General features: G+C 65.2%; 2 protein-coding genes across 2 annotated transcripts; one reads left to right on the plus strand and one right to left on the minus strand.

Moving 5' to 3' along the window:
* The first annotated feature begins 1,374 nt into the window (after positions 1 to 1,374).
* On the plus strand, positions 1,375 to 14,043 carry CLASRP (CLK4 associating serine/arginine rich protein). Its single transcript, XM_065655255.1, has 21 exons — positions 1,375 to 1,422; positions 1,877 to 2,078; positions 2,673 to 2,770; positions 2,880 to 2,981; positions 3,219 to 3,298; positions 3,923 to 4,007; positions 4,093 to 4,244; positions 5,046 to 5,142; positions 5,252 to 5,330; positions 5,847 to 5,920; positions 6,018 to 6,059; positions 6,875 to 7,102; positions 7,641 to 7,865; positions 10,480 to 10,623; positions 10,726 to 10,765; positions 11,425 to 11,485; positions 13,238 to 13,296; positions 13,450 to 13,496; positions 13,594 to 13,682; positions 13,857 to 13,881; positions 13,964 to 14,043. The coding sequence occupies exons 2-21, from the start codon at positions 1,980 to 1,982 to the stop codon at positions 14,004 to 14,006; spliced, it is 1,869 nt and encodes a 622-aa protein (XP_065511327.1). The 5' UTR covers positions 1,375 to 1,422; positions 1,877 to 1,979; the 3' UTR covers positions 14,007 to 14,043.
* A 371-nt stretch (positions 14,044 to 14,414) lies between these two features.
* On the minus strand, positions 14,415 to 14,789 carry GEMIN7 (gem nuclear organelle associated protein 7). Its single transcript, XM_065655092.1, has one exon. The coding sequence runs from the start codon at positions 14,787 to 14,789 to the stop codon at positions 14,415 to 14,417; it is 375 nt and encodes a 124-aa protein (XP_065511164.1).
* Positions 14,790 to 16,125: the final 1,336 nt, after the last annotated feature.

Consider the following 16,125-nt stretch of genomic DNA (forward strand, 5'->3'; position numbering starts at 1 on the left):
GATGGGACTGGGATGGGACTGGAATGGGACTGGGATGGGACTGGGAATGGGACGGGACTGGGAATGGGATGGGACTGGAATGGGACTGGGATGGGACTGGGAATGGGACGGGACTGGGAATGGGATGGGACTGGGATGGGACTGGGAATGGGACTGGGAATGCGACGGGACTGGGAATGGGATGGGACTGGGATGGGACTGGGAATGGGATGGGACTGGGATGGGACTGGAATGGGACTGGGAATAGGACGGGACTGGGAATGGGATGGGACTGGGATGGGACTGGGAATGGGACTGGGAATGCGACGGGACTGGGATGGGACTGGGATGGGATGGGATGGGACTGGGACTGGGATGGGACTGGGAATGGGAATGGGACTGGGATGGGACTGGGATGGCACTGGGACTGGGATGGGACTGGGACTGGGATGGGACTGGGAATGGGACGGGACTGGGATGGGACTGGGAATGGGATGGGACTGGGACTGGGACTAGGACTGGGATGGGACTGGGACGGCGCTGGGATGGGACTGGGACTGGGATGGGACTGGGATGGGATGGGACTGGGATGGGATGGGACTGGGATGGGACTGGAACTGGGATGGGACTGGGACAGCACTGGAATGGGACTGGGATGGTACTGGGACTGGGATGGCACTGGGATGATACTGGCACAGCACCAGCACACAGGGACTGCAATGGGGCCGGACTGGCACCGGTATAGCCCTGGGACTGGGACCAGTACGGCCCAGTATCACCCTGGATCTGGGACCAGTATGGCCCAGTATGCGACTGGGACTGGGACCAGCCTGGCCCAGTATAGCCCTGGGACTGGGACCAGTATGGCCCAGTGTGGCCCTGGGAGTAGGACCAGTATGGCCCAGTATGGCCCTGGGACTGGGACCAGTATGGCCCAGTATGGCCCAGTGTGGCCCTGGGACTGGGACCAGTATAGCCCTGGCACTGGGACCACTATGGCCCAGTATAGCCCTGGATCTGGGACCAGCCTGGCCCAGCATGGCCCAGCATGGCCCTGGGGCTGGGACCAGTATGGCCCAGTATGGCCCAGCATGGCCCAGCATGGCCCTGGGGCTGGGACCAGTATGGCCCAGCATGGCCCAGCATGGCCCTGGGGCTGGGACCAGTATGGCCCAGTATGGCCCAGCATGGCCCAGCATGGCCCTGGGGCTGGCACTGGAGCTGCTGCTCCGCCCCAAGCCCCGCCCCCGCCGCAAGGCCACGCCCCCACCCCAAGCCCCGCCCTCATCCCTTAGCCCCGCCCCCACCAGGCCACGCCCCCCTTTCGTACCACGGCCCCAACTCCGACTCCTCCCCCTCCGTCACGTCATACGCAGCGCCACGCCCCCCCTTTCCTCCGGCCTCACTTCCGCTTCCGGTCGCTCCGTCGCGACGGGCCCGCCGGTGAGTGAGTGTTCGTCCCGCCGCTTCCCGGCCCGTTTCTCCGGCCCACACCGGCTCCCGCTCTCCCTCCCTCCCGCCGCGTCCCCCCCCCCCCGGCCCCGCCGGGGCTGCAGCCGCCGCTCACGGGCCGCCGCGGTAGCGACTCCCCCGGTGGGCCCGATCCGGGGCCTGTGCCCCCCGGGGGGTGCCCGGTGTGTGTTCCTCCGCCCCGGTACCGGCGCTCCCACTATCCCCACAGTGTCCCCGTCCTTCCGTGGGGGTGTGCCCGGTGTCCCCTGCCCGTGTTCCCCCCCACTCCCGGTATCGCCGCCCGGTGCCCCCCCCCACAACTCCCCGTATCGCCGCCCGGTGCCCCCCCGCCCCGTCCCGGTATCGGCGCCGGGTCTCCCGTACCCCCCCATCCCCATCCCGGGTCGCTCCGTGTCCTCTAACACCCCCCCCCGCTCTCCCCTAGGGACCAGCCGCCCCCGCGCCTCCTCGTCACCCCCCGGTGTCCCGGTTCCCCCCTCCTCGCTGTCCCGGTTTCCCCCCCCGCCGGTGCCTCCGGTGCCCCCGGGATGTGGCACGAGGCCCGGAAGCACGAGCGCAAGCTGCGCGGGATGATGGTGGATTACAAGAAACGGGCGGAGCGGCGGCGCGAGTACTATGAGAAAATCGTGAGTGGAAGCGAGACCGGACCCACCCCCCCCGGGAAAAACGGGGACAGCGGTGACCCCAGGGACAACGGTCACCCTGACACCCTCCCAGGGACAACGGTCACCCTGACACCCTCCCAGGGACAACGGTGACCCCGACACCCCCCCAGGGACAATGGTGGCCTTGTCACCCCCCCTGGGGACAGCGGTGACCCCGACACCCCCCCCAGGGACAGCGGTGACCCCGACACCCCCTCCCGGGGACAGCGGTGGCTTTGTAACCCCCACAGGGACAACGGTGACCCCGACACCCCCCCAGGGACAATGGTGGCCTTGTCACCCCCCCGGGGACAACGGTGACCCCAAGACCCCCCTGGGGACAGCGGTGGCTTTGTCCCCCCGCCCAGGGACAGCGGTGACCCCGACACCCCCCCCAGGGGACAACGGTGACCCCAATTTCCCCCCCCATGGATGGTGGGTGGGACCAACCCGGCGCTTCAGGCCCCACGTAGGGGCAGAAAAGGGGCAAGTGGAGCAGCCCCCCCCTCAATTTTTTTTAACTCTCAGGGATTTTTTTTTTTATTTTTTTCTTAATTTTGGGGTTTTCTCTCCCAGAAAAAGGACCCGGCGCAATTTCTGCAGGTTCACGGCCGTGCCTGCAAAGTCCACCTGGACTCAGCCGTTGCTCTGGCGGCCGAGAGCCCCGTTAATATGTGAGTGACCCCCCCCAACCCCGTGGAGTCCCCCCTGTCCTTTCAGGGGGGTCCCCGTCCCTCCTGGGGGGGTCCTGCCCCCCGCAAAATGTCCCCATTGTCCCCTCAGGATGCCCTGGCAGGGGGACACCAACAACATGATCGACCGTTTCGACGTGCGGGCGCATCTGGATCACATCCCGCTCTACACACCCCCCTTGCTCAACCCCATGTAAGTTTGGGGGGGGTCAAGACACCCCCCTGTGCTGTGGTGTCCCCCCCGCTCCCGGTTTTGGGGTTTTGCAGGACTGGGACCAGTATGGAGCTCCCAGTATGAACTGGAGCGAGTGGGGGGATGAAGGCAAAGGGCCCCCCCACCCCAAAACCAACCAATGGGGGGGAGCCGAGGGAGAAAAGCCCCAAATTAGTGCGGGGGGGTTAATTAATGATGATGCGTTTGTCCCCCCAGATCCCCCGAGCAGGAGTCGGATGAGAGAAAATGCAACTACGAGCGGTACCGGGGGCTGGTGCAGAACGACTTCGCCGGCAGTGAGTGGATTTTGGGGTGAATTCACCCCAAATCGGGCCGTGCTGTCCCCAGGCTTGGAGGAGCAGTGTCTGGGGGTGGATTTTGGGGGTGAATCCCCCCCACCCCGAATCGGGCTGTGCTATCCCCATTTTGGGGTGAATCCCCCCCAAATCAGGCCATGTTGTCCCCATGTCCCCAGGCTCGGAGGAGCAGTATCTGGGGGTGCAGCGGGTGGATTTTGGGGTGTCCCCATGTCCCCAGTCTCGGAGGAGCAGTGTCTGGCGGTGGATTTTGGGGTGAATCCCCCCCCAAATCAGGCCGTGCCATCCCCAGTCTCAGAGGAGCAGTGTCTGGGGTGGATTTTGGGGTGAATCCCCCCGCAAATCGGGCCGTGTTGTCCCCATTTTGGGGTGAATCCCCCCCGAATCGGGCCATGCTGTCCCCACGTCCCCAGTCTCGGAGGAGCAGTGTCTGGGGATGGATTTTGGGGTGAATCCCCCCAAATCAGGCCATGCCATCCCCAGTCTCAGAGGAGCAGTGTGTGGGGTGGATTTTGGGGTGAATCCTCCCCAAATCAGGCCGTGTTGTCCCCATTTTGGGGTGAATCCCCCCCGAATCGGGCCATGCTGTCCCCATGTCCCCAGTCTCGGAGGAGCAGTGTCTGTACCAGATCTACATCGACGAGCTCTACGGAGGCCTCCAAAAACCCAACGAGGACGAGAAGAAAAAGTGAGTGTGACAAGAGGGGACGTCACACGGGGACGGGTGTCCCTGGTGGAGGGGTGACAAGAGGGGGTGACATGTGCGTCCCCAGGCTGGCGGAGAAGAAGGCGTCCATCGGGTACACGTACGAGGACAGCACGGTGGCCGAGCTGGAGGGGGGGCCGGAGCCGCAGCCACGCGGGGACGAGGACGACAGCGAGGAGGACAGCGAGGAGGACGAGGACGAGGTCATCCCCGACATCGGTAATGCACGGCACCCAGTTCTCTGCCCGGTTCCCTTTCCGTTTGGCGTTCCCCTGCCCGTTCCCCTGCCCGTTCCCCTGCCCGTTCTCTCCCTGTTCTCTCCCCGTTCTCTCCCCATCTGGCAGTTCCCTCCCCGTTTCCCTCCCCGTTCTCTGCCTGTTTTCTCCTCGTTCCCTGCCCAGTTCCCCGCCCATTTGGCAGTTCTCTGCCCGGTTCCCCACCCGTTTGGCAGTTCTCTGCCCGGTTCCCCTGCCCGGTTCCCCTGCCTGTTTGCTGGTTCTCTCCCCGGTTCTCTCCCCGATTCCCTGCCTGTTTGGCAGTTCCCTGCCTGTTCTCTCTCTGGTTCTCTTCCCAGTTCCATGCCCGGTTCCCTGCCCGTTCCCCTGCCTGTTTGGCAATTCTCTCTCCGGATCCCTGCCCGTTCTCTCCCCAGTTCCCTGCCTGGTTTCCTGCCCGTTCTCCTGCCGGTTTGGCGGTTCCCTGCCCGGTTCCCTGCCCGGTTCCGTGCCCGGTTCCCTGCCTGGTTCTCTGCCCGGTTCTCTCCCCGGTTCCCTGCCCATTCCCCTGCCTGTTTGGCGGTTCCCTCCCCGGTTCCCTGCCCGTCCCCCGGTTCCCTGCCCGTCCCCCGGTTCCCTGCCCGTCCCCCGGTTCCCTGCCCGTCCCCCGGTTCCCTGCCCGTCCCCCGGTTCCCTGCCCGTCCCCCGGTTCCCTGCCCGTCCCCCGGTTCCCTGCCCGTCCCCCGGTTCCCTGCCCGTCCCCCGGTTCCCTGCCCGTTTGCTGCCCGTCCCTCTCTCCCCGCAGACGTCGAGGTGGACGTGGACGAGCTGAACCAGGAGCAGGTCGCCGACCTCAACAAACAAGCGACCACGTACGGGATGGCCGAGGGCGACTTCGTCAGGTGGGGGCACCCCAGGGGGTGCTTTGGGGACACCCTGGGGGCTTCGGAGACCCCCCACCACCCGGGGGGGGTTTACTGGGGGTCTCGGTGTTTTTTTGGGGCGCACAAGGATGTTGCGGAAGGACAAGGAGGAGGCGGAAGCGATTAAAAACGCCAAAGCGCTGGAGGAGGAGAAGGCCATGTACTCGGTGAGGGAGCTGGAGGAGCCCGAAATCCCCGGGGGGGCGGTCCCTAAATCCCCCTGGGGGGTCTGTAACCCTGGGATGGGTCCCTAAATTTCATGGCGGGGGGGGGTCCCTAAAACTTCTTGGGGGTCCCTAAATCCGCCATGAGAGGGTTTGTAACCCAATGACGGGTCCCTAAATCCCCCTGGGGGGGGCTGTAAACCTGTGGGGGAGTCCCTAAATCCCCCTGGGGGGGTTTGTAACCCCATGGGGGGGGTCCCTAAATCACCATGGAGGGGGCGGGGGGGTTGTAACCCCATGGGAGGGTTCCTAAATCCCCCTGGGGGGTCTATAACCCCATGGGGGTGGTCCCTAACTCCCCCTGGGGGAGCCTATAACCCCATGGGGGGGTCTCTAAATCTCCCTGATGGGGTCTATAACCCCATGGAGGGGGGGGGGGGTCCCTAACTCCATGGGGGGTCCCTAAATCCCCCTGGGGGAGCCTATAACCTCACGAGGGGGGTCCCCATATCCCCCCAGGGCCGTCGCTCTCGCCGCCAGCGCAGGGAATTCCGGGAGAAACGTCTCAAGGGGAGGAAGATCAGCCCCCCCAGGTGACCCCCCCTCGGCTCCCTGTCCCCTCCCGGGGGGTCCCGGGGGCTCCGTCCCCCCGCCCTGGTGTCCCCAACCCTGATGCCGTGTCCTCCGCAGCTACGCGCGCAGGGACAGCCCCACCTATGACCCCTACAAACGGTGAGTGCGGTTCCCCCCCGGGGACGTCCCCGAGGGTCCCCTTCCCTCTGTGGGGGTCCCATTTCATCTGGGGACGTCCCCAAAGGTCCTTTCTTTCTGGGGACGTCCCCAAGGGTCCCATTTCATCTGGGGACGTCCCCAAAAGTCCTTTCTTTCTAGGGACATCCCCGAGGGTCCCCTTCTCTCTGGGGGAGTCCCCGAGGGTCCTCTCCCTGTTGGGGACCCCCTTCCTGCTGGGGGCGTCCCCAAGGGTCCCCTTCCCGCTGGGGGCGTCCCCAAGAGTCCCATTTCATCTGGGGACGTCCCCAAAGGTGCTTTCTTTTTGGGGATGTCCCCAAGGATCCCCTTCCTATTGGGGACATCCCCAAGGGTTCCATTTCCTCTGGGAGCGTCCCCGAGGGTCCCTGTCTTGCTGGGGACATCCCCAAAGGTCCCTTTCCTTTGGGGACATCTCCAAGGGTTGCTTCCCCTTGGGGACATCCTTGAGAGTCCCCTTCCCACTGGGGACGTCCCTGAGGATCCCTTCTCTCTGGGGACGTCCCCGAGGGTCCCCTTCCCACTGGGGACATCCCTGACGGTCCCTTCTCTCTGGGGACATCCCCGAGGGTCCCCTTCCCGCTGGGGACATCCCTGACTGTTCCCTCTGCGCTGGGGACGTCCCCGAGGGTCCCCTTCCTTCTGGGGACATTCCAGAGGGTCCCTTCTCTGCTGGGGACGTCCCCGAGGGTTCCCTCCCCACCGGGGACATCCCCAAGCGTCTCCCTTTATTTTTGAGGGCGCGTTTTTGGCAACCGCCGCCTTTCCCGTCCCTGCAGCTCGCCCTCGGAGTCCAGCTCGGAGTCGCGCTCGCGGTCGCGGACGCCGTCGCCGGGTCACGAGGAGAAAATCACCTTCATCACCAGCTTCGGCGGCAGCGACGAGGAGGCGGCGGCGGCGGCTTCGGCGCAAACCGGCGGCGCTGGAACCCCCGGCAAAGCCGCCGCCGCGCCGGGCCGGCAGCGCTCGGTGCCGCCGGGCAGCGCGGGGCGTCGCGCCTCGTCCCGGTCGGTAACTCTCAACGCCCGGCACCGTTTTCCCGACACCGGCACCGAGGCGGCAGCGGCGGGGGACGCTGGGGACGCCGGTGATGCCGCGACGCGGCTGTTGGCGCTTCTCCAAGCGGGAGCGGGGCGGGTTTTTGGTTGCGGAACTGTGCCGGGGCTGTGATCCGCTGGATCCATCAGATCTAAGAGGGATTCGATGGCACGTCCAGGGGACAGGAGTTAAATTTGGGGGTGACTTTTGCCCTAAAAGTGACCCGGCGTGGCCGGTGCCACCGCGATGCCGCGTCCATCAGATCTAAGAGGGACTTGGTGGCGTTTCCAGGGGACGGGGAGATTTGAGGGTGACATTTGCCCTAAAAGGGACCCGGCGTGGCCGGTGCCACCGCGATGCCGCGTCCATCAGATCTAAGAGGGACTTGGTGGCATCTCCAGGGGACAGCAGTTAAATTCGGGGGTGACTTTTGCCCTAAAAGTGACTCGGGGGGCACCGGGGATGCCGGCACCCCCATGATGGCCAACGCCGCCGCGTCCCCCGCAGGCGCCGCTCTTCCTCCTCCTCGTCCTCGCCGTCCTCCTCCTCCTCCTCGTCCTCCTCGTCCAGCTCCAGCTGCCGGTCGCGCCGCGGCTGCCGCCGCCCGGGCCGGTACCGGCGCTCGCGCTCCCGCCGCTCCCGCTCGCGCTCCCGCCGCGACGGCCGCCGGCGCTCGCGCTCCCACAGCCCCGAGCGCGGCGCCCACCGCTACGGCCCCCGGCGCCGCTCCAGGTACGGCGAGCACATTCACCCCCGGTTTCCCCTGTTTTCTGCCCCGGTTTCTGCTACGGTTTCCCCCAGTTTCTGCCCTGGTTTCCTCCGGTTTCTGCCCCGGTTTCTGCCCTAGTTTCTGCTCTGGTTTCTCCCATTTTCTGCCCAGTTTGCCCTGGTTTCTGCCCCGTTTTCTGCCCCAGTTTCCCCCAGTTTCTGCCCCGGTTTCCCCCGGTTTCTGCCCTGGTTTCTCCCAGTTTCTGCTCTGGTTTCTCCCATTTTCTGCCCAGTTTGCCCTGGTTTCCGCCCCGTTTTCTGCCCTGGTTTCCCCCGTTTTCCGCCCTGGTTTCCCCCAGTTTCCGCCCCGGTTTCCCCCAGTTTCCGCCCCGGTTTCCCCCAGTTTCCGCCCTGGTTTCCCCCAGTTTCTGCCCTGGCTTCCCCCAGTTTCTGCCCTGGCTTCCCCCAGTTTCTGCCCTGGCTTCCCCCAGTTTCTGCCCTGGCTTCCCCCAGTTTCTGCCCTGGTTTCCCCCGTTTTCTGCCCTGGTTTCCCCCGTTTTCTGCCCCAGTTTCTGCCCCGGTTTCCCCCATTTTCTGCCCCAGTTTCCCCCGTTTTCTGCCCCGGTTTCCCCCGTTTTCTGCCCCGGTTTCCCCTGTTTTCTGCCCTGGTTTCTGCTTCGGTTTCCCCCAGTTTCTGCCCCATTTTCTGCCCAGTTTGTCCCAGTTTCCGCCCGGATTTCTGCCCCGGTTTCCCCCGTTTTCTGCCCCGGTTTCCCCCGTTTTCTGCCCCGGTTTCCCCAGTTTTTGCCCCGGTTTCCGCCCCGGTTTCTGCCCCGGTTTCCCCCGTTTTCTGCCCCAGTTTCTGCCCCGGTTTCCCCCGTTTTCTGCTTCGGTTTCCCCCAGTTTCTGCCCCGGTTTCCCCAGTTTTTGCCCCGGTTTCCGCCCCGGTTTCTGCCCCGGTTTCCCCTAGTTTCTGCCCTGGTTTCCCCCATTTTCTGCCCCAGTTTCTGCCCTGGTTTCCCCCAGTTTCTGCTCTGGTTTCCCCCATTTTCCGCCCCGGTTTCCGCCCCGGTTTCCGCCCCGGTTTCCGCCCCGGTTTCCGCCCCGGTTTCTGCCCCGGTTTCCCCCAGTTTCCGCCCTGGTTTCCCCCATTTACTGCCCCAGTTTCTGCTTCGGTTTCCCCCGGTTTCTGCCCCGGTTTCTGCCCCGGTTTCTGCTTCGGTTTCCCCCTGTTTCTGCCCCAGTTTCTGCCCTGTTTTCCCCCAGTTTGTCCCAGTTTCCGCCCCAGTTTCCACCCGGATTTCCGCCCCGGTTTCTGCCCCGGTTTCCCCCGGTTTCTGCCTCAGTTTCTGTCCCAGTTTCCCCCAGTTTCTGCCCAGTTTCCCCCCATTTTTTCTCCCTGTTTTGGCCCCAGTTTTCCTCCCAGTTACCCCCCGCTTTCCTCCCAGTTACCCCCCATTTCTGCCCGTTTTCCCCCCAGTTTCTGCCCAGCTTTCCCCCATTTCTCCCAGTTTTCCTCCCAGTTTCTGCCCCTTTTGTCCCCAGTTTCCGCCCCATTTCTGCCTGGTTTGGCGCCGTTCATTTCCCCCCCGCATTCATCATTTCCCCCCCCATTCTTCGTTTTCCTCCCCCCTTCTTTTTGCCCCCCCCTTCTTTTGCCCCCCCTTCTTTTGCCCCCCCTTCTTTTGCCCCCCCTTCTTTTGCCCCCCCTTCTTTTGCCCCCCCCTTCTTTTTGCCCCCCCCTTCTTTTGCCCCCCCTTCTTTTGCCCCCCCTTCTTTTGCCCCCCCCTTCTTTTTGCCCCCCCCTTCTTTTGCCCCCCCCTTCTTTTTGCCCCCCCCTTCTTTTTGCCCCCCCCTTCTTTTTGCCCCCCCCTTCTTTTTGCCCCCCCCTTCTTTTGCCCCCCCTTCTTTTGCCCCCCCCTTCTTTTTGCCCCCCCCTTCTTTTTGCCCCCCCCTTCTTTTTGCCCCCCCCTTCTTTTTGCCCCCCCCTTCTTTTTGCCCCCCCTTCTTTTTGCCCCCCCTTCTTTTTGCCCCCCCTTCTTTTTGCCCCCCCTTCTTTTTGCCCCCCCTTCTTCGCCCCCCCCCTTCTTCGCCCCCCCCCTTCTTTTGCCCCCCCCTTCTTTTGCCCCCCCTTCTTTTGCCCCCCCCTTCTTTTGCCCCCCCCTTCTTTTTGCCCCCCCCTTCTTTTGCCCCCCCCTTCTTTTTGCCCCCCCCCTTCTTTTGCCCCCCCCCTTCTTTTGCCCCCCCCTTCTTTTTGCCCCCCCCTCTTTTTGCCCCCCCCTTCTTTTGCCCCCCCCTTCTTTTGCCCCCCCTTCTTTTTGCCCCCCCCTTCTTTTTGCCCCCCCTTCTTTTTGCCCCCCCCTTCTTTTTTCCCCCCCTTCTTTCCCCCCCTTCTTTCCCCCCCCTTCTTTTCCCCCCCTTCTTTTCCCCCCCCTTCTTTTCCCCCCCTTCTTTTCCCCCCCTTCTTTTTCCCCCCCCTTCTTTTTCCCCCCCCTTCTTTTTCCCCCCCCTTCTTTTTCCCCCCCTTCTTGCCCCCCCACTTCTTTTGCCCCCCCCCATGCTCTTCCCCCCCATTCATCCCCCCCACCCCCCCCCCGCCATGACGTGGGGTCCCCCCTGACCCCCCCCGTTCCCGCAGGTCCCGCTCGGCCGAGCGCTCCCGCCGGGGGGGCCCCCGCAGCCCCCGCAGCAGCAGCCGCAGCAGCCGCAGCCGCAGCCGCTCGCCCTCCCCGGAGCCGCCGCCGCCCGCAGCCTCACCCGCCGTGGGCGACAAGCTGAAAAAGTGAGGGGGGGGTCACGCTGGGGACGAGCACCCCACTTCGGGGGGGGGCAGCACCCATTAAATGACCCCCCCACCTTGGCTTTTTGTTCCCCCCCCACCCAGGGCTGAATGCGCTGCTGGTAAAGAGACGGGAGCTGCCAAAGTCAGTAAGAATTTAAGCTGCCCTTTAATTGGCATCGCCGGGACACCGAGGTGCCCCCCGTTGTGTCCCCTCGTGTCCCCCCCCCTTTGTCACCTCCTCCCCGTGGAGCTGGGGGGGCCCCGGGGGGGGTTTGGGGAGCGGGTCCCCCGGGTGCGGGTGTCACCTCGCGCCTTGTTTGTCCCCACGGGTGACACACGGGGTGGCCCCGCTGCTTGGGGACAGGGTGGGGGGGGCACAAAGGTGTCACCGTCCCCGCAGGGACAGCCGGACCCGTGGGGGGGGCACAAAGGTGTCACCGTCCCCGCAGGGACAGCCGGACCCGTGGGGGGGGGCACAAAGGTGTCACCGTCCCCGCAGGGACAGCCGGACCCGTGCGGGGGGGGCACAAAGGTGTCACCGTCCCCGCAGGGACAGCCGGACCCGTGGAGGGGGGGGCACAAAGGTGTCACCGTCCCCGCAGGGACAGCCGGACCCGTGGGGGGGCACAGAGGTGTCACCGTCCCCGCAGGGACAGCCGGACCCGTGCGGGGGGGGCACAAAGGTGTCACCGTCCCCGCAGGGGTGCTGGGGGGAGCCCAGGGTGGGGGGGCTGCAGCGTGTCCCCGTGTCCGTCCCCCCCCCGTGTCACACGCCGTCCCCCCCCCCCATTCCCTTTGCAGCCTAAACTGACGCCGCAGGAGAAGCTGAAGCTGCGGATGCAGAAGGCGCTGAACCGGCAGTGTGAGCCCCCCCGTGGCCCCCCCCCTGGCCCCCCATGTCACCCCATATCCCTCTGTGTCTCCCCATGTCCCCCGTCACCCTCCGTATCCCCCTCTGTGTCCCCCCCCCATCCCTCTGTGTCCCCCCCCATATCCCCTGTGTCCCCCTTCATGTCCCCCCCGTGTCCCCCCCCATCCCTCATGTCCCCCTGTGTCCCCTCTCATCTTCCTCATGTTGCCCAATGTCCCCCCTCTGTGTCCCCTCGTGTCCCCTCCATGTCCCCTCCATGTCCCCCCGGCCCCCCTGTTCCTCATGTCCCCCCCGTGTCCCCTTTCATGTCCCTCCATGTCCCCCCATGTCCCCCCCTGTGTCCCTCTCCATGTCCCTCCATGTTCCCCGTGTCCCCCCCCGTGTCCCCCCATGTCCCCCCATGTCCCCTCCATGTCCCCCCGGCCCCCCTGTTCCTCATGTCCCCCCCGTGTCCCCTTTCATGTCCCCCCGTGTCCCTCTCCATGTCCCTCCATGTTCCCCACGTCCCCCCCCGTGTCCCCCTTCATGTCCCCCCATGTCCCCCCATGTCCCCCCATGTCCCCCCCTGTGTCCCTCTCCATGTCCCTCCATGTTCCCCGTGTCCCCCCCCGTGTCCCCCTTCATGTCCCCCCATGTCCCCCCATGTCCCCCCATGTCCCCTCCATGTCCCCCCGGCCCCCCTGTTCCTCATGTCCCCCCCGTGTCCCCCCGTTTCCCCCGTCGTGTCCCCCTTCATGTCCCCCCATGTTCCCCGTGTCCCCTCCGCCCCCCCCCATCCTCGTGGCCCCCTATGTCCCCCCCCATGTTTCTCACGTCACCCAATGTCCCCTTCATGTCCCCCCATGTCCCCCAGTGTCCTCCCCGTGTCCTCCTCCCCGTCCCCCCCAGTTTAGCTCCAGTTTCCCCCAGTTTGTATCTGTGTCTACCCCAGTTTCTGCCCAGTTTCCCCCATTTTCCCCTGTTTTAGCCCCAGTTTCTCCCCAGTTTCCCCCATTTCTCCCCATTTTAGCCCCGGGTTCTGCCCAGTTTCCCCCAGTTTCCCCCATTTCTGCCTGTTTCTGCCCATTTTAGCCCCAGTTTCTCCCCAGTTTCCCCCATTTCTCCCCAGTTTCCCCCATTTCTGGCTGTTTCTGCCCAGTTTCAGACCCAGTCTGTGCCCAGTTTCCCCCATTTCTGCTGGTTTGTCCCCAGTTTCTGCCCAGTTTTCCCCATTTCTGTCCATTTTAGCCCCAGTTTCTGCCCAGTTTCCCCCATTTCTCCCCATTTTAGCTCCAGTTTCTCCCCAGTTTCCCCCATTTCTCCCCATTTCCCCCCCATTTCTGCCCAGTTTCCCCCATTTCTCCCCATTTTAGCTCCAGTTTCTGCCCAGTTTCTGCCCAGTTTCCCCCATTTCTGCTGTTTTGTCCCCAGTTTCTGCCCATTTCTCCCCATTTCCCCCCCAGTTTCTGCCCAGTTTCTGCCCAGTTTCAGACCCAGTTTCAGACCCAGTTTCTGCCCAGTTTCCCCCATTTCTGCTGTTTTGTCCCCAGTTTCTGCCCAGTTTCCCCCATTTCTCCCCATTTTAGCTCCAGTTTCTCCCCAGTTTCCCCCGTTTCTGCCCAGTTTCAGACCCAGTTTGTGCCCAGTTTCCCCCATTTCTGCTGGTTTGTCCCCAGTTTCTGCCCAGTTTAGCCCCAGTTCCTCCCCAGTTTCCCCCATTTCTCCCCCGTCCCCCCCCCCCACTCTTCAATTTCTCTTTTACAGTCAAAGCCGACAAAAAGGCGGCGCAGGAGAAAATGCTGCAACAGGAGCACGAGAGACAGGTGAGGGGGGGGTTACGGTGTCCCGGGGGGGGGGGGTTACGGTGTCCCCGGGGGGGGGTTACGGTGTCCCTGGTTACCGGGGGGGTTTACGGTGTCCCCGGTACCGGTTACCGGGGGGGGGACACCCCGTTAACGGGGGTTTTTCTCCGGCAGGAGCGGGAGGACGAGCTGCGGGCGATGGCGCGGAAGATCCGCATGAAGTAAATCCTCACCCCCCCCAAAAAAAATGGGATATGGGGTGGGGGGGGGTCTATCCACAATATGACCCCCCCCCCCGCCCCGAAATTTTAATTGCAGGGAGCGGGAGCGGCGGGAGAAGGAGCGAGAGGAGTGGGAGCGACAATACAGCCGGCAGAGCCGCTCGCCATCCCCGGCCCCCCGCTACGGTGAGCGCCCACAAAATGAAGTGGGGGGGACACCCCAAAAATGAAAGGGGGGGGGGGAACCCCAAAAAATGAAGGGGGGGGCTCCACTCCCCTCCTCTTTGTGGGGGGAGGAAGGAAAATCGCCGCATTCCTCGGGGAAAACTGGGGGGGTCACGTCCGTCACTCTCGTTGCAGGGCGGGAATACAGCTCGTCCCGCAGGTACGTGTGACCCCCAAAACCCCAAAATGGGGGGGCCCGGACCACCCCCCCCCCCTCACCCCCGTTGTCCCCCCCTCCGCAGGCGCTCCCGGTCCCGCTCCCGCTCCCCCCACCACCGGCACTGACGGCGAACGGACCCCAAATAAAGGCGGAAAAACTCCAAAACTGTTCAAAAACTCTTTATTACGAGCACAAAACACATGGGGGGGGCAGCATTTTTTTGGGGGGCGTGTGGGTTTTTTTGGGGGGTGGTGTTTTTTTCACTGGGGGGGGCGCTGAGTATTTTTGAAGCCGATAATTTTTTACCACGGGTTATTTTTTGGGGGGTGTTTTATTTCACTGGAAGCAGAAGGAAAGCGCTGGGGGGGGCGGCTTTGGCGTTTTGGATGGGGCGGGGGGAGGTTTTTTTGCAGCCGATTTTCTTTTGCCGTGGGTTTTATTTTTTAGGGTGCGTTTCTTTATTTTGGGGGGCTGGTTTTTTTGGGGAGGGGGGTTGGTTTTTGGGGGGGGGGGGGGGGGCGTGTCGTATTTTCTCAGGGGAGGGGGAACGCGAACGCCAGCACATCCGACCCCCGCAGCAGCGCGGCCGTTTGCACCCCCAGGGGGGTTCTCAACGCGTCCACTTGCAAAACCGCGACCCCCCCGCCGGCCGCCCCGAACACCCCGTCGACCGTGACCCCCCCCCAGAGCCAAAACCGCGCCGGGCGGCCCCGGGCGGCCCCCAGACCCCGTAAGAAGCATTGCCGAAGCGCCGCCCGCGCCCCCTGTTCCGCCGGGACCCCCCCCAGCAGCGCTCGCGCCCGGGGGGTCGCGGGGTTGAAGCCCCTCCCGCCGTCCGGGCCCCGCGGCAACCGCACGACCCCCACGGGGACCCCCCCGGGGACCCCCCCGGGGATCCCCAGCGGCATCGCGGCTCCTGTTTGGGGGGGGGGGGGGGAGAAGGTGTTTTGGGGTCACGTACCCCCGGTTTTCAGCCTGTGACCCCCACCCGGAGAGCCCCTCAAGCCCCCACTTGCTCCCCCACAGAATCCTCCCCACGCAAAGCCCCCCGAGTCACCCCCCCAGGAGGGTTCTTGGGCCCCCCCCGGCCCCACACACCCCTCTCTGTGCCCCCACCAGGGCCCCAAGCAAGACCCTATAGAGCCCCCCCAGCCCCATAGGACTCCACAGACCCTCAGTGTCCCTCCAGGGACCCTCCCAGCCCCATAGGATCCCCCAGTGCCCCCCCCCAGCCCCATAGACACCTCCATAGACCCCCCAGCCCCATATAATCCCCCAGTGCCCCCCCAGCTCCATATGATCCCCCCGGGGCCCTGTCCCCCCCTGCTCCACAGACCCCCCCAGCCCCATAGGACCCCCCCAGTGCCCTCCCTCGGGCCCTGTCCCCCTCCTGCCCCATAGACACCCCCATAGACCCCCCCCAGCCCCATAGACTCCCCCAGCCCCACAGACCCCCCCAGCCCCACAGACACCCCCTCAGACACCCCCACAGACCCCCCAGCCCCACAGACCCCCCCAGCCCCATAGACACCCCCACAGACGCCCCAGCCCCATAGACTTCCCCAGCCCCACAGACCCCCCCAGCCCCACAGACACCCCCACAGACACCCCCACAGACCCCCCAGCCCCACAGACACCCCCAGCCCCACAGACACCCCCCCAGCCCCACAGACACCCCCACAGACCCCCCCAGCCCCTCAGACCCCCCCAGCCCCATAGACACCCGCACAGACCCCCCAGCCCCATAGACTTCCCCAGCCCCACAGACCCCCCCCAGCCCCATAGACACCCCCACAGACCCCCCAGCCCCTCAGACCCCCCAGCCCCACAGACCCCCCAGCCCCATAGACACCCCCCCAGCCTCCCCAGCCCCACAGACCCCCCAGCCCCCTAGACACCCCCAGCCCCACAGACCCCCCAGCCCCATAGACACCCCCCAGCCCCACAGACACCCCCACAGACCCCCCAGCCCCATAGACACCCCCACAGACCCCCCCAGCCCCACAGACCCCCCAGCCCCACAGACCCCCCAGCCCCATAGACACCCCCCCAGCCTCCCCAGCCCCACAGACCCCCCAGCCCCATAGACACCCCCCCAGCCTCCCCAGCCCCACAGACCCCCCAGCCCCATAGACACCCCCCAGCCCCACAGACACCCCCACAGACCCCCCAGCCCCTCAGACCCCCCCAGCCCCATAGACACCCCCCCAGACCCCCCAGCCCCATAGACTTCCCCAGCCCCAC

The sequence above is a fragment of the Caloenas nicobarica genome, chromosome 37 (genome assembly GCF_036013445.1).
Source record: "Caloenas nicobarica isolate bCalNic1 chromosome 37, bCalNic1.hap1, whole genome shotgun sequence".
Taxonomy (NCBI): domain Eukaryota; kingdom Metazoa; phylum Chordata; class Aves; order Columbiformes; family Columbidae; genus Caloenas; species Caloenas nicobarica.